The sequence below is a fragment of the Balaenoptera ricei genome, chromosome 12 (genome assembly GCF_028023285.1).
Source record: "Balaenoptera ricei isolate mBalRic1 chromosome 12, mBalRic1.hap2, whole genome shotgun sequence".
NCBI classification, from domain to species: domain Eukaryota; kingdom Metazoa; phylum Chordata; class Mammalia; order Artiodactyla; family Balaenopteridae; genus Balaenoptera; species Balaenoptera ricei.
The window spans coordinates 61,732,191-61,759,782 of record NC_082650.1 but is presented as its reverse complement, the minus strand read 5'-3'; the positions used below and the strand labels follow the sequence as shown (position 1 = coordinate 61,759,782).

General features: G+C 35.8%; 2 protein-coding genes across 7 annotated transcripts in view; one reads left to right on the top strand and one right to left on the bottom strand.

The window, feature by feature from the left end:
- KLHL32 (kelch like family member 32) overlaps window positions 1-6,621 on the top strand; it is a 230,963-nt gene extending 224,342 nt beyond the window's left edge. For 3 of the 6 annotated variants that reach the window (XM_059941554.1, XM_059941555.1, XM_059941558.1), the window contains one exon: window positions 6,013-6,620. In XM_059941554.1, the coding sequence (XP_059797537.1) occupies window positions 6,013-6,174 (162 nt within the window). In that variant the 3' untranslated portion in view covers window positions 6,175-6,620. Of the gene's footprint in view, window positions 1-6,012 lie in introns of all 6 variants that reach the window. The other 3 variants (XM_059941560.1, XM_059941556.1, XM_059941557.1) reach the window with 3 other exon arrangements.
- A 6,532-nt stretch (window positions 6,622-13,153) lies between these two features.
- MMS22L (MMS22 like, DNA repair protein) overlaps window positions 13,154-27,592 on the bottom strand; it is a 133,269-nt gene continuing 118,830 nt past the window's right edge. Inside the window, exons 22-25 of the mRNA XM_059942040.1 lie at window positions 25,239-25,402; window positions 15,284-15,380; window positions 13,718-13,885; window positions 13,154-13,247 (exon numbers count right to left, since the gene is read on the bottom strand). Of these exons, the coding sequence (XP_059798023.1) occupies window positions 13,154-13,247; window positions 13,718-13,885; window positions 15,284-15,380; window positions 25,239-25,402 (523 nt within the window). The remainder of the gene's footprint in view (window positions 13,248-13,717; window positions 13,886-15,283; window positions 15,381-25,238; window positions 25,403-27,592) is intronic.

The following is a 27,592-nucleotide window of genomic DNA, read 5'->3' as shown; positions in this document are numbered from 1 at the left end:
CAATCCAAAGTACTGCAATTGAAACTGTGATTTAAAAACTCCCAACAAACGGAAGTCCAGGAACAGATAGCTTCACAGGCGAATTCTACCATTTAGAGAAGAGTTATCACCTATCCTTCTGAAACTATTGCAAAAAATCGCAGTGGAAGGAACACTCCCAAGTTCATTCTACGAGGCCACCATCACCCTGATACCAAAACCCGATAAAGTTATCACAAAAAATAGAAAATTACAGGCCAATATCACTGATGAACATAGATGCAAAAACCCTCAACAAAATACCAGCAAATCAAATCAAACAATACATTAAAAGGATCATACACCATGATCAAATGTACACCATAATTTATTCCAGGGATGCAAGGATTCTTCAATATACGCAAATCAGTGTAATACAGCACATCAACGAACTGAATAAAACCCATATGATCATCTCTATAGATGCAGAAAAAGCTTTTGACAAAATTCAACACCCATTTATGATAAAAACTCTCCAGAAAGTGGGCACAGAGGGAACATACCTCAACATAATAAAGGCCGTATTTGACCAACCTACAGCTAACGTCATACTCGACAGTGAAAAGCTGAAAGCATTTCCTCTAAGATCAGGAACAGGACAAGGATGCCCACTCTTTCCACTATTAGTCAACATAGTTTTGGAAATCCTAGCCATGGCATTCAGAGAAGAAAAAGAAATAAAAGGAATCCAAATTGGAAAAGAAGTAAAACTGTCACTGTTTGCAGATGACATGATACTATACATAGAAAATCTAAAGATGCTACCAGAAAACTACTAGAGCTCATCAATGAAATGGGTAAAGTTGCAGGATACAAAATTAATACACAGAAATTGCTTGCATTCCTATACACTAACAATGAAAGATCAGAAAGAGAAATTTAAAAAACAACCCATTTACCATAGCATCAAAAAGAATAAAATACCTAGGAATAAGGCTACCTAAGGAGGCAATAGACCTGCACTCTAAAAACTATAAGATGCTGATAAAAGAAATCAAAGATAACACAAACAGATGGAAAGATATACCACGTTCTTGGATTGGAACAATATTGTTGTTCCAATATTGTCAAAATGACTGTACTACCCAAGGCAATCTACAGATTCAATGCAATCCCTATCAAATTACCAATGGTATTTTTCACAGAACTAGAACAAAAAATCTTAAAATTTGTGTGGAGACACAAAAGACCCCGAATAGCCAAAGCGATCTTGAGAAAGAAAAATGGAGCTGGAGGAATCAGGTTCCCTGACTTCAGACTGTACTACAAAGCTACAGTTCAAAACAGTATGGTAGTGGCACAAAAACAAATAGAGATCCATGGAACAGGATAAAAAGCCCAGAAATAAACCCACGAACCTATGGTCAATTAATATATGATAAAGATGGCAAGAATATACAATGGAGAAAGGACATTCTCTTCAATAAATGGTGCTGGGAAAACTGGACAGCTACATGCAAAAAAAAAATGAAATTATAATATTCTTTAACACCATACACAAAAATAAACTCAAAATGGATTAAAGACCTAAATGTAAGACTCGAGACTATAAAACTCTCAGAGGAAAACATAGGCAGAACACTCTTTTACATAAATCACTGCAATAGCTTTTTTGATCCGTCTCCTAGAGTAATGGAAATAAACACAAACAAATGGAACCTAGTTAAACTCAAAAGCTTTTGCACAGCAAAGGAAACCATAAACAAAACGAAAAGACAACCCATAGAATGGGAGAAAATATTTGCAAATGATGTGGCCAAGAAGGGATTAATCTCCAAAATTTACAAACAGCTCATGTGGCTCAATATCAAAAAACAAACAACCCAATCAAAAAATGGGCAGAAGACCTAAATAGACATTTCTCCAAAGAAGACATACAGATGGCCAAGAGGCACATGAAAAGATGCTTAACATTGCGAATTACTAGAGAAATGTAAGTCAAAACTACACTGAGATATCACCTCCCACCAGTCAGAATGGCCATCATCAAAAAATCTAGAAACAATAAATGCTGGAGAGGGTGTGGAGAAAAGGGAACCCTCCTACGCCACTGGTGGGAATGTAAATTGATACAGGCACTATGGAGAACAGTATGGAGGCTCCTTAAAAAACTAAAAATAGAGCTGCCATGTGATCCGGCAATCCCACTCCTGGGAATAAATCTGGAGAAAAACATGGTTCGAAGGAATACATGCCCCCAGTGTTCACTGCAGCACTGTTTACGATAGCCAAGAGATGGAAGCAACCAAATTGTTCATTGACAGTTGAATGGATAAAGCTGTGGTACATATATACAATGGAATATTACTCAGCCATTAAAAAGAATGAAATAATGCCATTTGCAGCAACATTGATGGACCTGGAGACTACCATACTAAGTGAAGTAAGTCAGAGAAAGACAAATATCATATGATATCGCTTATATGTAGAATCTAAAAAAATGATACAAATGAACTTATTTACAAAACAAAAACAGACTCACAGACAGAGTACAAACTTATGGTCACCAGGGGCGAAGGGTGGGGGGAGGGATAGATTGGGAGATTAGGACTGACATGTCCACACTGCTAAATTTAAAACAGATAAGCAATAAGGACCTACTGTATAGCACAGGGAACTTTGCTCAAGTCTGTAAGAACCTAAATGGGAAAAGAATTTGATAAATAATAGATACATGTATATGTATAACTGAATCACTTTGCTGTACACCTGAAACTAACACATTGCTAATCAACTATAACTCCAATATAAAATAAAAATTAAAAAAAAATATTTTAAGGTCCAAAGCAGTGAATAAATTCTGAGATGTGATTTGTGAGGGGGGAAAAAAAAAAGAAAGAAAATTACAGGTCAGAGTGGTGGAGAAAATAGTATAGATGTTAAAAATATCGAAGTTTAAATTTTTCATAAGTCACAAATCTATAGTATTCTTGGATTCTAAGTGCACTGCTGGTTAAGATTAATGAAGGTCACACTTAAATAGTTCACAGATTGGTCTGTTAACATCCAGAAGGACTAAAGTAATTTTCTTTGCTCTTGAAAATACCAGCCAGTAACCTGTCTCATTAGACTGACCCTTCTGGATTCTAATCAAAGCTTATTTAACTGTCATTTGTAGGATTCAGCCACAAGCATGTCAAATGTTGAGAAAGCATACTGTTCTATTTTTTTCTACTACTTGATTTAGCACAGACTATTTGATCCATTTCAAGGGCAACCCAAATAAGAGAAAGGCTGAGGTGCTCTTAAATTAATACTTGTTTAAAGATAGAGATTTGGACATGTTAGTAATACTGACGCATGTAAAATATTAAAAAATAGATTCCTGAGGAAAGTCAGGTGCTCTTCTTTATTCAGCGGCTGTGTAAGCAAACGTCTGGCACAGAGGTTGACTCTAATCTGGACGCTGTGGATGACGAGCCGCAGGTAAAGGAGCAGCCGCCTAAGTGTGCAATTGATTAGTCTGTGTTGCCAGATCACCTCCACTGCTCTTCATTTATGATTACTTCTTTTTGGCTGGAGGATATGCTGCCAAGCTGGCACCTCCTTCTCCCAAATGCCTTCTTTCTGCCAGTTTACAGGGGAGTGTTTTGTAGAAAAACTGCCAACACTTCCTTTCCCGTCTTACAGATTAAATAAATTACATCTGCTTAACATACACAGCCTCTGTTGGCCCAGGGAACCAGATAAGCTGTTTGGACAGTGACCTCAACTGATATTTTGTGTTCTAGAAATGTATTCAGTTGGGGAGGGGATATCACGAATGGCATGAAAACCTTGCTTTTTCTTGGGTTGCAACCTTGAGCCCAAGTACTGGCTCCACCACCACTTACTAGCTGTGTGATCCTGAGCAAGTCATCGAACATTCTTTGTATCTCAATTTTCTTCTCTGTAACTTGAACAATAATCTTATTTGAGGTAAATATTGAAAGACCTCTACTTCCTTATTTAATGAAATACTAGTCAAAATCCCATTGTAATTTTCCTTTTTCTCACAGGGCAGGGGAATAATACTTGTCAAATTGATCTTGAAGTTTCTCCAGGAAAGGAAAAATACAAGAATAACCAAGAAATACTTGAAAATGAATGGGGGAGACATGCCCTACCCAGTCAAAATAACTAAATGTGGTACTGTGGGAAGGTACATAAATCAGTGAAAGAGAGAAGAAAAATTTATATGTTGCATATACTAGAGCTATTTAAAATTAATAGTGACAGGGCATATTGTTCAATAAATGGGATGGGACGGCTAAATGTCCATTTGGGAAAAAAAGCTACAAGGTTTGATATTTTATTTTAGGCTTTAGTGATTTCCTCCTTTATGAGCTTGGATCCCCAAATCTCAAGGGCTTCTTTCATCTAAAATAATGCATTATTACATTAAAGGCTTAAGAATTATCCACTTAGAGCGGGACTTCCCTGGTGGCTCAGTGGTTAAGAATCCGCCTGCCAATGCAGGGGACACAGGTTTGTTCCCACATGCTGTGAAGCAACTAAGCCCATGCACCACAACTACTGAGCCTGTGCTCTAGAGCCCGTGAGCCACAACTACTGAACCCACATGCCATAACTACTGAGCCCGCATGCCACAACTACTGAAGCCCACACACCTAGAGCCCATGCTCCGCAACAAACAAGATAAGCCACCACAGTGAGAAGCCCGCACACCGTAACGAAGAGTAGCCCCCGCTCGCCATAACTAAAGGAAGGCTGCGTGCAGCAACGAAGACCCAACGCAGCCAAAAATAAATAAATAAATAAATTAATTAATTAAAAAAAAGAATTTTCTATTTAGGTGACAGATGAAGGCATGAGAGTGGACAAGATCACTGAAGAAGAGTACCAAGGGGTCTGTGGTTGGAATATTGGGGCATACCTACATTTAGGATGGAGATGGAAGAAGTGGACCAAAGGTGGCCTGCGTCAATGACCAACTTATTTTTTTAAGGTCATAGAACCCAAGGGAGGAAAGGTTTTAAATAAAGGTAGCTCAGATCGGTGCTCTGTGGTGACCTAGATGGGTGGGATGCAGGGGGAGGGAGGTCCAAGAGGGAGGGGATGTATGTATACATACAGCTGATTCGCCTCGGTGTAGAGCAGAAACTAACAGAACATTGTAAAGCAATTATACTCCAATAAAAAATGAATGAATTTAAAAAAAGGAAGGTTGAGGAAGGTCATATGAAAAGAGGTTAAGATGATTGAAGGCTGGAAGGAACATTATGGGTTAGACACGTAGGACATGACCAGCTTTCCTCAAGAAAGAATTTTCCTAGTAGTAAGATTAAACCAGCCTTCCTCAAGAAAGGAAATGACCAGCTTTCCTCAAGAAAGAATTTTCCTAGTAGTAAAATTAAACCAGAATCAGTGAGGTGACAGCAGGCACACACTAACAAAGAGATTCTTTCCATATATGGAAAGAGGTGGAACTCCAGCTTAATGGGGAAATAACTGGGGACGAATTTCCAGAAGCAACTGAACTGATTTTTTTGAACCTGCTACTAAGCTATAATACTCTATGTGCTAGACACTGAGCTGGATGTCACCAATTTCCAGAGCAAAGCTGCAGGGTCAATGTTGTTTTCACTTTACAGGTGAGGATTTGTAAGCCAGCATACAAACAACACGTACTAACTAGTTTGGGCTAGTTACTTAAGCAGTCTAAGGCAGTTTTATTAAAGGAGGATAATGCTACCTACACCTCAACACTGTTCTGAAGATTAAATTATTAAATTATATATCTGTGTATATACAAACATAACATACATATCTATGTATGTATAAACATGTACAAACACAAACAGAAAGGTGTAGAATAGCACTTTGCAGGAACTTAATACATATTCCTGGTACCATACTTGAGAAAAATAGCAATGAGTAAGGTATAGTCATGGTGGCATAACTGAATTTAACTGCAGGCTTTCTTTTATGTGTACCCAGCTTTATTTTGAACAACCACCTTTAACGTACAGGTTTCTCCTCTTCTTTTGTTAGGTATTGGATGTGAGTAGAGAAGGCAAAGAAGAAGTATTCTACGGGCCTACACTTCCTTTTGCTTCCAATGGAATAGCAGCATGCTTCCTCCCAGCTCCGTATTTCACATGCCCTAACCTTCAAACTCTTCAAGTGCCTCATCACAGGATTGGCACCATCTGAAAAGCCAGTGCTCTCTTAACAACCATCATGAACACGAGGAAGAAAAAGGCCTGACTTTTGGATACTGGGCATGAAAATACTCAGTGCTCAGTGCTTCCTTGTTTTGTTTTCTAGATCTTCTATTCAGATAAACATTAGCAAAAAATGAACAGTTTTCTAAAATACACATTATTGAAAACGCTTGTCACGCTTCTCAGTGTGTGTCAATATACAGTACAATATGTGTGACTTTTATGGTGGTGTAGCTTAGTGCTAACTTAATGGTCCATGGATGTTTTAAGCATCCTTTGTACACTTTGTCTAATCAGTGCTGTCCAGGACATTACCCTCTTAGTAAGGCAGTTTATTTCACAAGTACTGCCATCAATGATCTTAAAAAAAAATTGTCAGTACTTAATCTCTTTACTACTTAAGCCTGGGATTGTAATTTTTCTTTTAAAAATTTAACATTATACAGCCCTGCTGTATACGTAGAGACTCATCATTATGACATCATAAATTTTTAAATGCCATATTTTATTCAAGGTAATACAAATAATAGAAGTACACCGGAACAGCAGATGGAATACCCAGATTTTTCACCTTGGTTGCTCTGTTGCCTTGGGCCAGGAGCTTAACTTTACATTGCTTCAGTTTTCTCACTTTTTAAGGGGGGCAATTATTGATTTCCATATTAATTCAGAAGAATGTTGTAAGGATTAGGCAAATGCTCTGAAGTACTTTGCCTAAGAAAAAAAAATGTCACTCAAATTACAAGGTATTTTACTGTTTTAGAACCTTGTAACTGAAAAAGATTATTTTTGAAGTTTAAAAATTACTAGATAGAACTTGGAACACAAGCTATGAGATAAATGATTCTGAAAAGCATGTGAAAGAGACATGCTAATTATGAAAAAGGGAGTTTACTAAAGCCAAAGATTCCTAAACTTGTACAAACACTTGCCTCAAATAATAAGTCTCTCAAACATTTCATCTAAGCTCATTTAGTGAAAAATGACATTTTAAAGCTCAAAAAAAATTAGTTGTACTAATTTCGGTACCATAAAGTGCTCTGACATAAATTTGAACCTAGTATCAGTAGTTCTAATAAAAGTTTTTCCACTTTGTTAAAGGTTATGTCAATCTTGAGTGCTTGTGGGATTCTTCTCTACCACCAATACATATTTTATTACTACCATTTTTAATAATGCATGAGAATTTTTTTAGGCTAGGTTTTTGGATTTGCTTTGTCTATAACAAAAAATAAAAAATAAAACAACTCAATAATTGTATTTGAACATAAATTCAACAAGTATAACATGAGTTTTTCCCCTTTCCTTAATCTTGTTAGGATAAGTCACCTTTATTAAAAGGAAGATTTTACTTTTTTTCCTTAGTTTAATCATTCAGCAATCCTTGTCTTAATGGGAAATTGTCATTTTATTCATGTAACCACTTTTAGTAATCAGAAGTGAATAAAAAAATATTTTTTATCCTAAATATAGAATTCACTAACTTTATATAAGATACCTAAAACATTAATTAAAAAAAAAAAAAAATATATATATATATAAATAAAACTTCTGGCCGGAGGGGGGAGACTAGGGGTAAGAAAAAAATGGTAAATTTTTAAAAGAACAGATTTTGTTTACACAAACAAAAAGCCTTAAGAGTATTTGTACAGTTCTGAAAAGTGAAAATTGATACTGATAATTGAGATTTAGAAGGAAAACAGAGAGTCTCTTTAAAAGGTATAAACCATCTAAATTAAATTTTTAAAATGCCTTACCATGTCAGGAAAATGGACTCCAGCGTTTCAGAAATCTTTTCAACAAGGACCTAAACAAGAATTATTTCAGATTTACTAAAATTTCTACTTGACACACAGATTTTCCATCCAGCAGTTTTACCTTATAAAACAATCTATTTTTAATCCCAGACTCTCTACCCAATTAATGAAAGGGAAGGTCTAAAAGTGAACTTGCTTGAATGACAAACGGAAAGGCAGCCTGAGATTATTCTAATTTCTGTGCAGACTTCTAACTATTCATTTAAAACAAACCAGTATATATTATCAAACCTCTCCTCAGTGAACTTTAATGTATTATTCAGTAATATTACAGAATTGAAGTCAGAATTTTTAAAAGTTTTACATAGTTTTCAGAAACACTTATAATTGTAGACAAAGAACAGCATCCAAAGTACAGCGCCCCTCCCCTAAAAAGAAAAAACTCAGATCGCTTATAATTCGATCCTTCCCTCAAATTATTGATCATAAGAGCTAATAAGAAAAATTCTAGAAAACCATGTTTGGTCATATAAACCAAAGCCCATTGAAACTATTCAAATATATGTTCTCCATGTAAGTGAACTATCCTACAGTAATTCATCTTCCATTTTTACTCTTCAAAGTTAAAGACCATATTGTATTTATATTTAAATTATTAATTTGAATTTCCAAAAGACTATGAAGCTTCCAACAGTTTAAACATCATTTCAAGATTTTACTTTAAAAAAGGAAGAGCAGTAACACAGATATTAGCAGTGTTCTTACTCTAGGAGGAAAAGCCAGAAAAGACATGAATCTCTAAAATAAAATAATATGTATGTAAAATGCAGTAAAATTCCTTAGATCTTTAAGAACAAAATGCCAATTGGTTATTTTTAGGGTGTTTTTCATACTTTTTCTCTTCATACTTTTTCTCTTCTCAGTTTAACCACGTGTATATTGTATACCCTTCAGCCATTACAATAGCTGAAAAATTAACTTTTCTTTGTTTTAGCAGAGTATAAAAGCAACAGGAATAAGATAAAAATTATTCCTCTAGGTAACACGGTTCATTTTTATTTTGGTTTTCAAAGAGTCAATCTGTCATAAAGAGGCAGTTGAATAATCACAGGTGCAGTGTAAGTTGACTATATACATTTTTAATTATATCTCATTACTATATACACAAATAACTTAAAGCATGCATATGCCCAGAATTTTTCTAAAAGCACAATCCACAAATGCAATGAACTGGATAACTATCAGCACACCAAAAACTTCAATGAGCAGAAGTTGGTAAGTTCATTTGGTACTGATTTTGGTAACCTTACCAAACATAGTTTATCACAGAATCAAAATATAAGTCTCATATCTTATTAAATATGTGAAAGAATACGCTATTTTGCTAGCTTCCCAAACCAACTGTTTTAAGCAAACAAAGCACGTTATTTATACTAGCATACTCTATACTTGACTGACAAGGCAATATTTTTAACCCTAGGAGGAGTAGGCAGGAGATCAGTTTTTGGAAAATGTAAGGTTTATGTAAAAAGTCTATCAGTCAAAAAGCAGTGGTTTAGTACAGAGAACACAGTTTTTGGTGAGGTTTATATGATATCTATCTTTTATCTTTGAAACACAAGTGCTATGTTACTGTGTAGGATTAGGGAAGGTAGGTTTCCTAAAGGCTTTTCCCAACTGCAAGGCTCATCAAATTTTTATATGATATATAATCCTAACAAAGGGGAAGTAAAAATAAAAACTGCCAAAGATTCTGTGAAAGTACACACACATAGTCTAACAACTCACAAATAATATTTTACTTACCCCCCAAAATAGAAAAAGTCAAATATGCTTAGTAAGAAAAGAAAATATGCTAGGGATAAGTAAAGATATTAAAAGTTTTAAACTTTGAAACTCTTCTAATACAAATGAACAAAATACTGAATGGTTTTTGTGCAGAGACAATACTCCATGTTTTTTTCCTCCCCTATGGAAACCTAAGTAAATGTTCAACTGAAATTTAAATCGTAACCAAATCTGTGTCTAATAAAGTCCTTTCATCTCCCTGTTGTCCTTCAATCATCTCTTCTACACTCCATCTGATATTTTAAAGAAATTATTTGAGTGGAATACTTACATATCCAACATGTATATTTTAATTTTCTTCCTATTTAAGTGTCTTAAGGTTAGGTTTCTATAGAAATGATGGTATTCTAAGTTGGCAAACTGAGTGAGGCCCACAGCTTAGAATGAACATGTCATTCAGAGAAAGCAGCTAAGACAGTCTACTCTCCTGCTTGAGGTAAGTTTGGAAACGGAAGGTATAGCGTCAGATGGTAGAAGTCTCCTGACTGAAGGGCTTGAATGTCAGCTTATTAACAATGGGAAGTAAATGGAGGTCCTTGAGCAGAAAAGTAACAAGAAGAAAGAAGTATTTTAGGAACACTAATGTCAAAACTATGTGAAGAATAAATTTCAGGAGTCCAGAGATAAGAAGGAGATTATAGTACCCAATAGAAAAATGTTTGGATGAATGAAATGGCAAAAAGAAAAAAATCACAAGAGCTTGTATTGGTGATCAAATGAAAAGTGGGGAACAATGAATCCAAGAAATATCAAGGCTAAGTGACTTGGGAAAGTGGTGTATTCTCTGGGTAGAAAATGAAGGCATGAGCTAGACTGGAAACGAAGATGATAAGGGCAGCTTGACGTGTTGCCTTGAGATTTCAGGAGAATCCAACTAGACAGGTTTAGAGAAAAATTAGCACTACAGATAGAGAGAAAAAATTATAAGCTAGTTTTATCAGTTCACTACTACAAGAATGTTGAGACAGAGCAGGTGAAGGGCTAGATCTTACCAGTAGGGACAAGAAGGAAGAATGTGTATGTAGGAAGGAGCGATACTGCTGAGGAAGGGATGAGAAGATAAAAGAAAATGCAACGTCACAGAGGCCCCAAAGACCAAGAAAAATGAGAACACATTTCAGATTTGACCAAAAGAGACTGGCCTACCTTACCATGGTAGAAGCAGCCGCTTCAGAGATAACAGGGTTTTTAGGGGAAAAGGAACATTAAGGAAGCAAGTATAAGGTACTCTAAGTCTGGAAATGGAAAAAGACAAGACTATAGTAATAATTTATGGGTCAGTGAAGATTCTTAAGTAATGGAACAGAGTCATAAATTTTCTTTTTTCTTCAATTAATAAAACAGCTTCTTTAAAAGTTTACTGATACATACATTAAAATATATATATACATACACATGTATTGTTACAGACTTTTTCTTGTTACTGATTTTTTTAATGTATAAACTTTAGTTATTCTTAGTATCTACAGCTATACACCCTAATGCATGATTCAGCAGCAGATTTTCTTAACCCTTAAAAAGTTTCATAAGCTAAGGAGCAAGATTCTCCAAGATATCTTTATCAATTTCCCTTTGGGGGTGAAAAAATATATATACACACACATATACACACACACACATAACCTCTTTAAAGTCATCCCATTAAATAGTTTACATTTCAATTGCTACAACTTGCAAAATAATGCATCATTCATTTAATAAGTCACTATCATAATGAAACTCATTGTTATGAAGTCTTCGTAACCTTCAAGAGGCTTTTATTCATCCCATTTGTTGAATTAAAAACAGTTTATTTGGGGGGAAAATAAACCATTTATATGTCATAAAGTCCTTTAGACTTCACAGATTACAATTAGGAAAGGGCTATTAACTCTAGTTTCCCGATTGCAGTGCATTTCATTTTAAAAGATACATCTTGAGTCAGAAAAGGGTTGAAATGTTTTCCTGAAGGAATAGTAGAACCATGATAAACACTAGATGCTCAAGAAAAAAACAAATTATTTCACACTTAGCAAACATGACATGTACGAAAACATTGAAAAGAAGTGGGGACTTCATCTAGGACATACCATTAGAGAAAGAGGAACAAAATTGAGAAGTGTTCTTCACCTTTGTGCATGAGATAGAGTGATCATGTCTGTACACCACTAAACAGAACACAGGTCAACAAATACTTTCACATACATTTAAATTATATGATTATAATTATAAATCAATTATCCCACTGATTCCTACCAGAACATTGTAAAATTTAAAAAAGGGTTATTATTCATTTTTCTCCATGAAGGAACTGAGACTCAGAAAGGTTAAGAACTTGCTCAAGGTCACAAAGCAGAGCTGGGTTTGAGATTCAGGTGGGTTCCCAACACTAAGATGGGAGCTCTTTTTACCAAATAATGCTCATTAGAAAAAGGAGTCAAGGACAAAAGCCCAACTGGTAGAATGAATCTGAATGAAATAGTTAAAGAGTTGAGAGATGAGCTGCTACAGGAAACTAAACTGGCTCCCGGCAAACATGAAAGATGCTAGTTTATAAGAGGCTCTAATTGAAGAGCAAGGAGATAAATCAGCTGAATTCTCAGACCTCTTCTGTTAATTCTGTAAACTAAAAAATTTCCAGAATATTATTTATTCTCTTTTCCTAAAGGCTCTTCTTGTTTATCCTCCTCCTGATCTGTCTTTTAATGACAACTCCAAACGAAAGGATGAGTAGAGGAAGACATCTGGCAACTGTTGGAACCCAAGTATTGATATAAACACTGTTGGTCCAAGTTAAAAAAAAATACATATTATCTGTATAATCATTTAGCCAGATTCAGTCTCATTCCTCATAGAGTTAAGTGTGCTTTGTAAGGATTTTATTAACTTGCCTCACGCATAGTATAAAAAAGGATAACAAATATACAGTTCTATCTCCTGACCACCCCTCCAAAAAAAAAAAACCCAGCATAGGGCAGCCAGGTAATTTTAAATAGTATCGTAATAAAATATAACTCATAAGAAAACAAAAACAAAACAGAAATAAGTTACTCACAAGGCAGAAAGTCACATTGCAGTAAAATGGCCATGGATCAACCAGTACAAACCTGCTTAGACATACACACATAACACTCCCAGCTAGGAAAAGTTTCTTTAGTTTCACTAAATCCTCTTCAAAATAGATTGCAGTTTTACCAAGTTCCAAAGCTCCTATAACATATTTAATTAACTTTTATTTCCTTATTTATATACTTTATACTTACAGGTATGAAAGGAAAAAATCCTAGAAAGTATTTTTAACAGAACATTATACAATTAATTAAAAGTAGGAGTCAGAATGGTGCAAAGTGACTTTAGATAGTTATAATTAACATTGAGGATGAATCACAAAATAGATTCAATATTATCATCTTTTAGTCTCTGTATCTCATCTTGTCCCACTTGTCCTAGGTGAGATAAAAGTTTGCTATAGGCTTCCCTGTAAAGAAAAAAGAAGACAGATATATATTTACTACCTTTTCCATTATTTTTCATTTAAGTCTTTACAAACTGAGCCTGCCTGAATGTCTACTTGTCTATACACACCATACACGATCTGATTAAAGTACTTTGATTCTTTAACCTACTACTTTTGGACATATGAATTATAGTATGAGTACTGACCCTTCTAAAACAATCTCTTTAGGAAATACAGACTTATACACCCCCGCCATGTTTCATTACTCTAAATAGTCCAGCATTATCTTCAGCTGGGTTGTAATCTATTAAAAAAAAAAAAAAGCCTTGATCTATTTCTGACCAAAACCTATATTATCTAGTTGAGTCACTAATCTTATTCACTGGAACACACTCCAAATTTTTATAAGTGGAAAATAGGCCATTTCTAGAAAATGAATTTAGATTTCATAATCATTGTCCGAAAGGATATAATCAAATTATCAAACATACCTTTGTGCAATATTTCTGCCAAGGCCCCATTTCCGCTCTGAACTCTTCAGAGATTGAGTAAGGGTAGAAATCAAGTGGATAACAACCTGTTGGTCCAATGCTGCTACTGTTTCTAAAATGCTGTAAATCTGATAGTCATATCTCATACCATAATCCTTGATAAATTTCCTGAAAGTAAAACAAGTTACTTAGAATTACTTCTGGAGCAATTCCTTGGGCTGGTATCTGTATGGCAACAAGCTGTAACCTGAACACAAGAAAGATCATTTCATGTAAGATTACCGTAAGGATTTAGATGCCATATGAACACTATTTAACACTTGAAAATAAAGAACAGAAATGGCTTCAGTATGAGCTGTGACCAGAGTGGCGGCATTAGGAGGGAAAGGGAAGAGCTGGAATCCCAGGAGGAAGAATAAGGGGGAAAAATCTAATCTCAGGGACTTTTTTGCTATAGTGTGCATGCTGAAATCTAGGTGGTAAGGATGTAGAAGAGACTAAAACAGCAAAGAGTCCAGTTTCCTAGTTATTTTGTATATCTTTTAGTTATTGCTATCTGTAGATAAATCAAACAATATTTCTATGAGGAAAGCAAGTTATTTGAAATAATTTTTATATTCCTTAACCGATCAAGAGACTTTAGACCCATAGAAAACCTTTTTTATTAATAAAAATTATATATTTTAATACTAAAATTTCCACTCTCTCCCCCCAAGAAAATAAAAGTCACCTAGCTCAATAAATTGTACTTAACAAACATGCAATCTTTGTTCATATAAAATCCTTCCTCCTCTCTTAGGGCTTTACAGTTTTCATAAATCCAGTATTTATTTCAAATGATCACAATTTAAATAAACTGTAAACAACTGACAAGTGCCAACTATGTGATGAGAAAGAAAACTGAGGAATCAACAATCTAACATAGAATGAAGGAAATGGACCCAAACTATTTATCATGGTAGTGCTAGGGTAGAGATACATGAAATAAAGGTGAACTGGTAGAAACTGTGAGAAAGAAATACTTAAAAGTACTGCCCTAACAGAAAGCATAAGACTCTATAGGGTGCAAGGCAGGAAAATAAAAACAAAACAGAAAATGTTTCTCAAGTTGCAGTTATTCTTGTGAAGGAACAACAGATCTACAAAGTCTATGCTTCACAATTACATACAATGGAACTTTCTGGGTCCACAGCATCTAAAGTGAGTAGGAAAACCAGTGACAGGCACTTCCACAGTGGATCGTGAGTAGCATGTTTAGCAGCTCCAAAGCCTGTACACCTGTCATCATGACTCACGTTTCCCACTTTTTCCTCTTAAACACATGCAAGAATCTTCCTTACTAAATTCTCAGGTAATTTTAAGTCAGCTCACTTATCTTTCTCCTTGGTACTTTTATTTTTTAATAAAACAACAAAACATAGCAAAACTACTGCCAAAAATACAATAATTGAAACTACAAACAAGTAGTAACACATTATGTTTTGGATAATTAGTTATTTAAAAAACATGCTGGCTGTCAAATGGCTGGCAAGAGTCTTCTTGCCAGTTGGCATATTTTCCAGTTACCTAAACACAGAAGTCAGCTGGGCGGCAGGTTCTCCTCCTGACCCCACTTGGCACGCTTTGACCATGTATTGCAGGTTCTCGGTGGCCAGCCTTTTAACTAGGAGGAAAATTTACAGCATTACACATTTTGTCTGATTTGACCATCTGGATCCTCATTTTTATGAGCACTCTAGATTTAGAAAAACATGTTGTTTTCTTAAAGTATCTACATGCTTTTTTGTTATTTTTCAAAGGGAAATAGTTATGAGCTTTTGTTTTGTTCTAAAGTCTCCCTATCTTCCATTTTAAGAAAATATAAAACACTTAACAGTATTTTTTACAACCCTGTAACTGAAAAAACACATGTGAAGGTAAGTCTTTCTGTTAGAAAAGAACCCATATTCAAAAACACTCCAGTATCCTAACCTTGCAAGCACTGTTACATACTGATTAAAGATAACCTTTAATAATTCAGCTGATTTAGAGACAAGCAGGTTGATTTTTTAAATTCATAAGCATATTCCTCCCACTAACAAACATATATGTAGAAAATTAGAAACTAACAGTTTACCTTCACTTAAATTAGCAATATATATATATAAAATCAACTATTTGTGATGCTAATTTCATTTTGAAAGAGAGCAAAGTTACAAAAAGAACATTTATGTTCTTTCAGTATTTAACCATATCCTTTACAACTGTGCACTTGTACATAAAAACGGCACAACAACAAAAAAATCAACAAAGAATGTAGAAAATTCACCATGTTCCAAGTGCTAATACATTTTTGTTATGCTGTTTTTGGAACATTAAATATAAGTAGCTGGGGAAAAAATTACTTTCTCTAAGAACAAGGAAAATTTCAGAAACTGTAATCCACTATGGCAAGAGTACAAAACATGTGATGCACATGAAGTTAAATTAATTAAAATGAAGTAGCAGATAATGTTTTCCATGGCATGACAATAGTGGATAAGGAAGACATAGCATACTTGTCTTTATTGAGCAAATAAGTTCTCATATTAGATGCAATTCTAAAGCCAGTATAACTGTTTCTTTTTAAAGATGTTTTCTTGAAAAAAACAAAAAACCCACAAGTTCTTCTGTGGAAAAAGTACCAGAACATGAGGAAGCAGACTTCACAAAGTATTAACAGTAAGCATTGTTTTTTAAAAATAACAGCTTTATTGAGGTATAATTCACACATAAAAACCAACCTTTTGAAGTGTACAACTCATTGGTTTTTAGTATATTCTTAAGAACTGTGAAGTTATCACCACTATCTAATTTCAGAACATTTTCATCACATCCCCCCAAAACCTTACACCTATTAGCAATCTTTCCCCATTTTCTTCCTCCCCCAGTCCCTGGAGGCACTGATCTACTATCTGTCTCTACGGATTGTCTATTCTGGGAATTTCATATAGATGGAATCATACAACATGTGGTCTTATGTGACTGCCTTCTTTTCACTCAGCATAATGTTTTTTTGGTTTTTGTTTTTTGTTCACTTACAAATTTTTATTTATCTATTTATTTACTTTTGATTATACAATGCAGTGTTATCATCAACTATAGTTTCTAACCTATCCATTAGATTCTCAGACCTTATTCATCCTATAACTGGAAGTTCATACACTTTTTTTTAAAAACATTTTGATTGGAGTATAATTGCTTTACAAATGGTGTGTTAGTTTCTGCGTTATAACAAAATGTATCAGTTATACATATACTTATATCCCCGTATCTCTTCCCTCTTGCGTCTCCCTCCCTCCCCCTCTCCCTATCCCACCCTTCTAGCTGGTCAAAAAGCACCGAGCTGATCTCCCTGTGCTACGTGACTGCTTCCCACTAGTTATCTATTTTACATATGGTAGTGTATATATGGACATATATACACTACCACTCTCTCACTTTGTCCCAGCTTACCCTTCCCCCTCCCCATGTCCTCAAGTCCACCCTCTAGTAGGTTGGCATCTTTATTCCCATCTTGCCCCTAGGTTCTTCATGACTTTTTTCTTTTTTTTTAGATTCCATATATATGTGTTAGCATACAGTATTTGTTGCTCTCCTTCTGACTTACTTCACTCTGTATGACAGACTCTAGGTCCATCCACCTCACTACGAATAACTCAATTTCATTTCTTTTTATGGCTGAGTAATATTCCATTGGATACATGTGTCACATCTTCTTTATCCATTCATCTGGCGATGGACACTTAGGTTGCTTCCATGTCCTGGCTATTGTAAATAGAGCTACAATGAACATTGTGGTACATGACTCTTTTTGAATTATGGTTTTCTCAGGGTATATGCCCAGTAGTGGGTTGCTGGGTCGTATGGTAGTTCTATTTTTAGTTTTTTTAAGGAACCTTCATACTGTTCTCCATAATGGCTGTATCAATTTACATTCCCACCAACAGTGTGTGAGGGTTCCCTTTTCTCCACACCCTCTCCAACATTTATTGTTTGTAGATTTTTTGATGATGGCCATTCTGACCGGTGTGAGATGATATTGCATTGTAGTTTTGATTTGCATTTCTCTAATGATTAAAGATGTTGAGCATTCTTTCATGTGTTTGTTGGCAATCTGTATATCTTATTTGGAGAAATGTCTATTTAGGTCTTCTGCCCATTTTTGGATTGGGTTGAATTTTTTTTTTTGATATTGAGCTGCATGAGCTGCTTGTAAATTTTGGGGATTAATCCTTTGTCAGCTGCTTCATTTGCAAATATTTTCTCCCATTCTGAGGGTTGTCTTTTGGTCTTGTTTATGGTTTCCTTTGCTGTGCAAAAGCTTTTAACTTTCATTAGGTCCCATTTGTTTATTTTTGTTGTTATTTCCATTTCTCTAGGAGGTGGGTCAAAAAGGATCTTGCTGTGATTTATGTCATAGAGTGTTCTGCCTATGGTTTCCTCTAAGACTTTGATACTGTCTGGCCTTACATTTAGGTCTTTAATCTATTTTGAGTTTATTTTTGTGTATGGTGTTAGAGAGTGTTCTAATTTCATTCTCTTACATGTAGCTGGTCCAGTATCCCCAGCACCACTTATTGAAGAGACTGTCTTTTCTCCATTGTATATTCTTGCCTCCTTTATCAAAGATAAGGTGACCATATGCACGTGGGTTTGTCTCTGGGCTTTCTATCCTGTTCCATTGATCTATATTTCTGTTTTTGTGCCAGTACCATACTGTCTTGATTACTGTAGCTTTGTAGTATAGTCTGAAGTCAGGGAGCCTATTCCTCCAGCTCCGTTTTTCTTTCTCAAGATTGCTTTGGCTATTCGGGGTCTTTTATGTTTCCATACAAATTGTGAAATTCTTTGTTCTAGTTCTGTGAAAAATGTCAGTGGTAGTTTGACAGGGATTGCACTGAATCTGTAGATTGCTTGGGTAGTATAGTCATTTTCACAGTGTTGATTCTTCCAATCCAAGAACATGGTATATCTCTCCATCTATTTGTTATCACCTTTAATTTCTTTCATCAGTGTCTTATAATTATCTGCATACAGGTCTTTTGTCTCCTTAGGTAGGTTTATTCCTAGGTATTTTATTCTTTTTATTGCAATGGTAAATGGGAGTGTTTTCTTAATTTCACTTTCAGATTTTTCATCATTAGTGTATAGGAATGCAAGAGATTGCTGTGCATTAATTTTGTATCCTCCTACTTTACCAAATTCATTGATTAGCTCTAGTAGTTTTCTGGTAGCATCTTTAGGATTCTCTATGTACAGTATCATGTCATCTGCAAACAGTGACAGCTTTACTTCTTCTTTTCCGATTTGTATTCCTTTTATTTCTTTTTCTTCTCTGATTGCTGTGGCTAAAAAGATTCCAAAACTATGTTGAATAACAGTGGTGAGAATGGGCAACCTTGGTTCTGATCTTAGTGGAAATGGTTTCAGTTTTTCACCATTGAGGACAATGTTGGCTGTGGGTTTGTCATCCATGGCCTTATTTTGTTAAGTTCCTGCTATGCCTACTTTCTGGAGGGTTTTGATCATAAATGGGTGTTGAATTTTGTCAAAAGCTTTTTCTGTATCTATTGAGATGATCATATGGTTTTTCCCCTTCAGTTTGTTAAAATGGTGTATCACATTGATTGATTTGTGTATAATGAAGAATCCTTGCATTCCTGGGATAAACCCCACTTGATCATGGTGTGTGATCCTTTTAATGTGCTGTTGGATTCTGTTTGCTAGTATTTTGCTGAGGATTTTTGCATCTATGTTCATCAGTGATATTGTCTGTAGTATTCTTTTTTAGTGCCATCTTTGTCTGGTTTTGGTATCAGGGTGATGGTGGCCTCGTAGAATGAGTTTGGGAGTGTTCCTCCCTCTGCTATACTTTGGAAGAGTTTGAGAAGGATAGCTGTTAGCTCTTCTCTAAATGTTTGATAGAATTCGCCTATGAAGCCATCTGGTCCTGGGCTTTTGTTTGTTGGAAGATTTTTAATCACAGTTTCAATTTCAGTGCTTGTGACTGGTCTGTTCATATTTTCTATTTCCTCCTGGTTCAGTCTCGGAAGGTTGTACATTTCTAAGAATTTGTCCATTTCTTCCAGGTTGTCCATTTTATTGGCATATAGTTGCTTGTAGTAATCTCTCATGATCCTTTGTATTTCTGCAGTGTCAGTTGTTACTTCCCCTTTTTCATTTCTAATTCTATTGATTTGAGTCTTCTCCTTTTTTTCTTGATGAGTCTGGCTAATGATCTATTTTGTTTATCTTCTCAAGGAACCAGCTTTTAGTTTTATTGATCTTTACCATCATTTCCTTCATTTCTTTTTCATTTATTTCGGTCTGATCTTTATGATTATGATTTCTTTCCTTCTGCTAACTTTGGGTTTTTTTTGTTCTTCTTTCTCTAGTTGCTTTAGGTGTAAGGTTAAGTTGTTTATTTGAGATGTTTCTTAAGGTAGGATTGTAAAACTTCCCTCTTAGAACTGCTTTTGCTGCATCCCATAGGTTTTGGGTAGTCCTGTTTTCACTGTCATTTGTTTCTAGGTATTTTTTGATTTCCTCTTTGATTTCTTCAGTGATCTCTTGGTTATTAAGTAGCATATTGTTAGGCTTCCATGTGTTTGTATCTTTTACAGATTTTTTCCTGTAATTGATATCTAGTCTCATAGCATTGTGGTCAGAAAAGATACTTGATATGATTTCAATTTTCTTAAATTTACCAAGGCTTGATTTGTGACCCAAGATATGATCTATCCTGGAGAATGTTCCATGAGCACTTGAGAAGAAAGTGTATTCTGTTGTTTTTGGATGGAAGGTCCTATAAATATCAATTAAGTCCATCTTGTTTAATGTATCATTTAAAGCTTGTGTTTCCTTATTTATTTTCATTTTGGATGATCTGTCCATTGGTGAAAGTGGGGTGTTAAAGTCCCCTACTATGATTGTGTTACTGTCGATTTCCCCTTTTATGGCTGTTAGCCTTTGCCTTATGTATTGAGGTGCTCCTATGTTGGGTGTATAAATACTTAAAATTGTTATATCTTTTTCTTGGATTGATCCCTTGATCATTATGCAGTGTCCTTTCTGTCTCTTGTAATAGTCTTTGTTTTAAAATCTATTTTGTCTGATATGAGAATTGCTACTGCAGCTTTCTTTTGATTTCCATTTGCATGGAATATCTTTTTCCATCCCCTCAGTTTCACTCTGTATGTGTCCCTAGGTCTGAAGTGGGTCTCTTGTAGACAGCATATATACGGGTCTTGTTTTTGTATCCATTCAGCCAGTCTATGTCTTTTGGTTGGAGCATTTAATCCATTTACATTTAAGGTAATTATCGATATGTATGTTCCTATTACCATTTTCTTAATTGTTTGGGGTTTGTTATTGTAGGTCTTTTCCTTCTCTTGTGTTTCCTGACTAGAGAAGTTCCTTTAGCATTTGTTGTAAAGCTGATTTCGTTGTGCTGAATTCTCTTAGCTTTTGCTTGTCTGTAAAGGTTTTAATATCTCTGTCAAATCTGAATGAGATCCTTGCTGGATAGAGTAATCTTGGTTGTAGGTTTTTCCCTTTCATCACTGTAAATATGTCCTTCCACTCCCTTCTAGCTTGCAGAGTTTCTGCTGAAAGGTCAGATGTTAACCTTATGGGGATTCCCTTGTATGTTATTTGTTGTTTTTCCCTTGCTGCTGCTTTTAATATTTTTTCTTTGTATTTAATTTTTGATAGTTTGATTAATATGTGTCTTGGCATGTTTCTCCTTGGATTTATCCTGTATGGGACTCTCTGTGCTTCCTGGACTTGATTAACTATTTCCTTTCCCATATTAGGGAAGTTTTCAAGTATAATCTCTTCAAATATTTTCTCATTCCCTTTCTTTTTCTCTTCTTCTTCTGGGACCCCTATAATTCGAATGTTGGTGTGTTTAATATTGTCCCAGAGGTTTCTGAGACTGTCCTCAATTCTTTTCATTCTGTTTTCTTTATTCTGCTCTGCAGTAGGTATTTCCACGATTTTATCTTCCAGGTCACTTATCCATTCTTCTGCCTCAGTTATTCTGCTATTGATCCCTTCTAGAGAATTTTTTTTTTATTAATTAATTTACTTATTTTTTGGCTCTGTTGGGTCTTCGTTTCTGTGCGAGGGCTTTCTCTAGTTGTGGCAAGATGGGCAGCTTGCGCCCATCTCTGGAGCTTGTTTAGGCGACGCTCTGAATCCCCTCTCCTCGCACACCAGGAAACAAAGAGGCAAGAAAAAGTCTCTTGCCTCTTCAGCAGGTTCAGACTTTTTCCCGGACTCCCTCCCGGCTAGCTGTGGCACACTAGCCCCTTCAGGCTGTGTTCACGCAGCCAACCCCAGGACTCTCCCTGGGATCCGACCGAAGCCAGAGTCTCAGCTCCCAGCCCCCGCCCGTCCCAGCGGGTGAGCAGAGAAGCCTCTCGGGCTGGTGAGTGCTGGTCGGCACTGATCCTCTGTGCGGGAATCTCTCCGCTTTGCCCTCTGCACCCCTGTTGCTGCGCTCTCCTCCGTGGTTCTGAAGCTCCCCCACTCCACCACCCACAGTCTCCGCCCATGAAGGGGCTTCCTAGTGTGTGGAAACCTTTCCTCCTTCACAGCTCCCTCCCACTGGTGCAGGTCCCGTCCCTATTCTTTTGTCTCTGTTTTTTCTTTTTTCTTTTGCCCTACCCAGGTACGTGGGGAGTTTCTTGCCTTTTGGGAGGTCTGAGGTCTTCTGCCAGAGTTCAGTAGGTGTTCTGTAGTTGTTCCACATGTAGGTGTATTTCCGATGTATTTGTGGGGAGGAAGGTGATCTCCACGTCTTACTCTTCTGCCATCTTGAAGGAAGTTCATCCAGCATAATGTTTTAAGGTTCATCCATGTTATAAAATGTGTTAGTACTTCAATCCTTTTCATGGTTGAATAATATTCCACTGTATGGATTTACTTCATCTTGTTTATCAATTCATTAGTTGATGGACATTTGGGTTGTTTCCATTTTGGGGCTATTATGGATAACACTGCAACGAGCATTAGTGTACAGGGTTTCTTAAAAAAAATCTGTCATCTTTATTTCATTAATAGAACTGAGCATTTCTTAAAAAACTGGGTTATCCTTTTTTAGTTTTTTAAAAAAATAACTGCTTTATAGTCATATAATTTATATACTATACAATTCACCCATTTAACATGTACAATTCAATGGTTTTTAGTATAATCACAGAACTGTGCAACCATCTGCTTATACCTCCAATAAATCTATCATTCTCTCACCTATTGCCTTTCAACCACAAACTCCACTGTTTTTGACAGCACCCTCAAGCTTGAACTTTTTCACACTTTGTTGCAAATGCAGTCAGTTCCTTTGGGAGAGATTCAGAGTTCTCTATTCTATGGTTTTCTCCCACTCCCAGGCAAAACTCAGAGGTGTAGCTCTGGTGCTGGGTACAGGGACCATGGTGTCCACTACTTTCTGAGTGACATACCCACTTTAGGTGCTGAATGCTTCTGGAAGGAGGGGTATTAGCCACAGGTCCTCTCAGCATAGAATCTCCACCTCTAAGCTGGAGCAAGGACAATGAATGCCCCAGTATTCTCATTGGTGCCATACTCAGTATAGTGTACCCATCCCACGAGTGGGGGCTGAATGGAAGAATGAAGGCCCCACTTCTCACCCACACTCCCCTGGAATACAGCCTTACCATCAGGTAGCTAGGAGGCAGAATGAGAAACACTGATATCCTGCCTCTCACAGGAAGACAGCCTTCCTACTGGGAGCTGTGGGGAGACGGAACTCTAGTTATTTAATTTACCAGTCTAAATTTACCAGAGTTTCCATCTTACTGAGCTAGGAGGAGAGAAGGGAGTAGTCTTGGTTCAAATATCAAAGACTTGCTGTTCCTACCAAGCTTCAGTATATTTTCTTAAATAATGTTTCTCCATTTGTTTTGTACCCTCAGGACCATTTCCAGAGAATTAAAATGCTCTCTTTTAAATAATTTTCACCAGTTTTTCTGGGGAGCAGGGCTGCAGAGCTCCTCATGTTGTCATGCTGGAAGTGGAACTCCTCAAGCTCTGATGTACAGGTATTTTGAGTGGACATATGTTTAAAATACTCTTGGACATGTATCTAGGAATAGAACTGCTGTGTCATTTAGTAACACTACCTTTCTACGGTTTTACACACTGTCCTTCTAAACACTGAGACGACAAGGAGAGTCAGAATTTTCTCTGAGCCAATCACACAAACCTGTGTTTAGCACTGTTTCTTCAGCTTACAAAGACGGCCATGTGGAGACAGAGCATTCTGTATGCCTTCTATTTGGAACACACGATGCACCACTAGCTAGAGATGAGCAGCAAAAGTCCCCTCCCAAACCCTGAGCTCCTTCATGATAAATATTACTCTCAATGAAACAAGGGGCTAGTTAAAATGCTATACTGTCTGCTCTGTCTCAAATTTTGTACTGTATAATACAACAGGCTTTCACTGAAATTAGAAGTATGCAAACATTTTCAAAGAAGGTAAAATTTCTAAAGAAGAGTCTGGGGTCTATCTCTGGATATTCTTCACTGAAGAGGTGTTACTATCAAGTAAGGGTATTTTATATTAACATAATACAACATTTTTCACAAAAGCAAGCTTGGAAGCAGAGATGAACATTTTAAACATCAAAATAATGTGGATTAAAACAAAATATGCATAAATTTTTTAGATAAAACAGAACATTTCAAAGAGCTGTTTGAGCTTTCAGCTACCACTTTTCTGCCCTCATATTCTTTAGGATATACACTGTACTCAATTATCACAGTTGTTAGAAGTACTTAGGTAGAAGCATGTGAGAAGCCTGCCCCAAACAATCACATTATAAATGACAAATGCACAAACACACACACACACACACTCACACACACACCCCATCCTATTTATACTAAAAACCCCTTCAGGATAGAACTATAGCCACTATTCTGCATATTCCCAATAAGCTTATTAAAGCATGTTACTCACAGGGGGGACTAAATAAGTAATATTTTAAAGCCATCACTGGCAGTAAGGCTGACGAGACTGAAAACAAACGGATCAATGGATCCTTACAGGTTTGCCCAGAGATCAACTTACATATTCTAGCAGAAACCTGAACAGGAGAAAGTATGCTGACCCTTCACCACTTGATATTTAATAAGTTGCATTTAATACTGGAGTCTGATTGAACAAAAATTAAATAAACTTAAACTATTTGTCTGGGAGAAAAAAAAAAATAAAACCGAACTAGACTGAAACATGTCACTTTTTAATCATTTTATCATGCCCAACCTCAGCTATTGGCTAGAGTTTGTTCTTTAGCCATGATATAATCAAACTGATATAAAATAACCATATATTTTAAATATAACCATATATTTTAAACATAATCTAAAATAACCATTATATAACTGTTGATTTAACTGATAGGAAAGAATACACTCTTAATTTGTGAACATAAAAGTATAACAAACACAAACTCGTAAACGAACTAACCTTGAGGTTCACTGACCAACACCAAGCATTTTAATACTCCAGGGAGGAGTAGTTCAACCTCGGAAACATCAATGTTAGTTTCCTTAACAAGGTGGAGGATGAAGGCCAGAATGGATGCTAAGCGAGGAGGGAGCAAGGATCCTTTAAACTCAAAGTAGGATTTCCTGAAAAGAAGCACAATTTTATTTTTCTTTCTCTTTAAAGTTTTAATAGAGCAGAATCAAATGTCATACACTTTAAAGAAACTGGCCTATTTTAGCTCCCAAATTAGTAAAACACAATTTTTAAATAGTATGTATATTTTACCATGTTTTCTTCAAACCTAAGATTTTTGAAGCAATGACTGCACATCCTTTTGGCGTGCTATAAGGGCCAAAGCAGAATACAGATACAAACAAAATATAAAGCAACCTGGTCTTAAAATATACTTAATACACTTAATCAAAATCTAATCAAAATCTAACTTTCTAATATAAGCTTGATCTCCTCTATCAGCTCCTCAATGATGCAACATTTCCTCTAATGTCAAATTTGTGTAAAGATTCTCTCCTCATATTTATTTATTTAGGGATTTGAAAGGGGGTCTTATTTTTCCAAATAAATAAGAGGACTATACTAGAAATCATCTTCTCATTCCAGCCTACCTCCTTCCTTCTCTTATGAAGTAAAAGAATGAGAGGTAATTTAGGATTTAATATTGTCTCTTAAAGCAGGACAATTTTTAGCATTCGAACTCAACAGAGGTCATAAAGATAATTTATCTGATTCATTTTTGTGTCTCTACCTCTTAGAACAGGTCTCAGCTCATAATGTGTTCAGTGCACTTTTTTTAAGTGAATAAATGAAAGTGAAAATTGTTCAGTTTCTAAAAAGTCAAGACAATATGAATAAGTGTCAGATATAGCTAAATCTAAGCTAGACATCTAAATATACTTGCAAAGCAATAATAATTTGCCAAAATGGGGCATAGAAATCACTAAAGATTATAAATTCCTTAAGGGCAGAACTATGCCTTCATCATTTCTACTCTATACAATGACTTCCAACAAACATTACGTATTACAAAATTCATTCATTCTTTGAGGGGCAAGGGCTTTTTATCTGTTTTGTTTAATAATGAATTCCCAACGCTTAGAAAAAACATTTATTTAGTACATGGTGTGCCAGGTACAAGTCTAAGAACAAGAGTGTAAAATATGGTTTCTGAAAGCATGGGGTTCACTGTCCAGTGGAAAAGTTAGATTAAAAAAAAAAAAGGACAATTATAATACAGTGTGACAGGTGCTTTGAAAGATAATCCCAGAATTCTTAGGAATTCAGTAGAAGGGGCCCTAAGATGGGGAACTCCAGGAGTAGAAAAGCTTGGAATAGAGGAAGTCATAGGAGGCAATCTCTATTTCTTTCCTGAGTGTTTAAAAAAACAGAAAAATGAATTGTTACATGTTTAGGTCTTCAGCTAGAAATCATAAGAAAAACATTTTTACTGTATACAAAGTAAATAGGAAAGTCAAGGAAAGCAGCCAAGATCCTAAACACTGGGCTTTAACGACTTTAAGACCTTAAGGATTTGATTTCACTTCAGCACTTGTCATTTGGTTTGTACTAAAATTACCTATGCAATGTCTCAAACACAGTGGTAGCGTCCTATAATATTGTTGGAAATTCAGATACAAGTCAGGCAAAAATATCATGATTCTGTGAATTGAATCATAAAGAGCACGTGACTCCAATAGAAGGAAAGAAGCATCATGGTACACTGAGATATTAGGTGTAGGTCTCATAAAGTCTAGGTAGTGTTTAGCCCAGAGGGATGGCATTTTAATGGAGAAAATGGTATGAACAAAGCTGTGATATAGGGAGATGTAAAGCATTTTGGGGGGTGATAATTAAACCCATCTCATTAGGGCTTGTATCAATATATGATGCCATATGTATTACATTTGGAAAAGTTAAGTGACAGATCACGGAGAGCTAAGGAGTATGGAGTTTATTCCACAGGTGAAAAAAGAGTGAATAAAGGTTTGAAGGCAGGGAAGTGTCATACTGGAACAATATTTTAGGAAAAGTAATCTGGGGGAATTGTTTAGGTGGGACTGGAAGAAAAGACAAGAGATAGTGAAAGTAGTTAGGACACTGGCAATAGTCCAGGTATAATGTGATAAGAGAAAAGACATGTGAAAAGGGAAGGAAACAATCATTTGCCAAAGGCTGGAAAAGGGGAGGGAACAAAGAATATAAAGCTTTCAAACCTGAGTAACAGAACACTAGCAACACACAGAAAAGCTCAGAAGGGAGAACAGATCTTAGACATGGGATTCTGTCATGTGAGGTGATGGATAATATCAGGACATTAA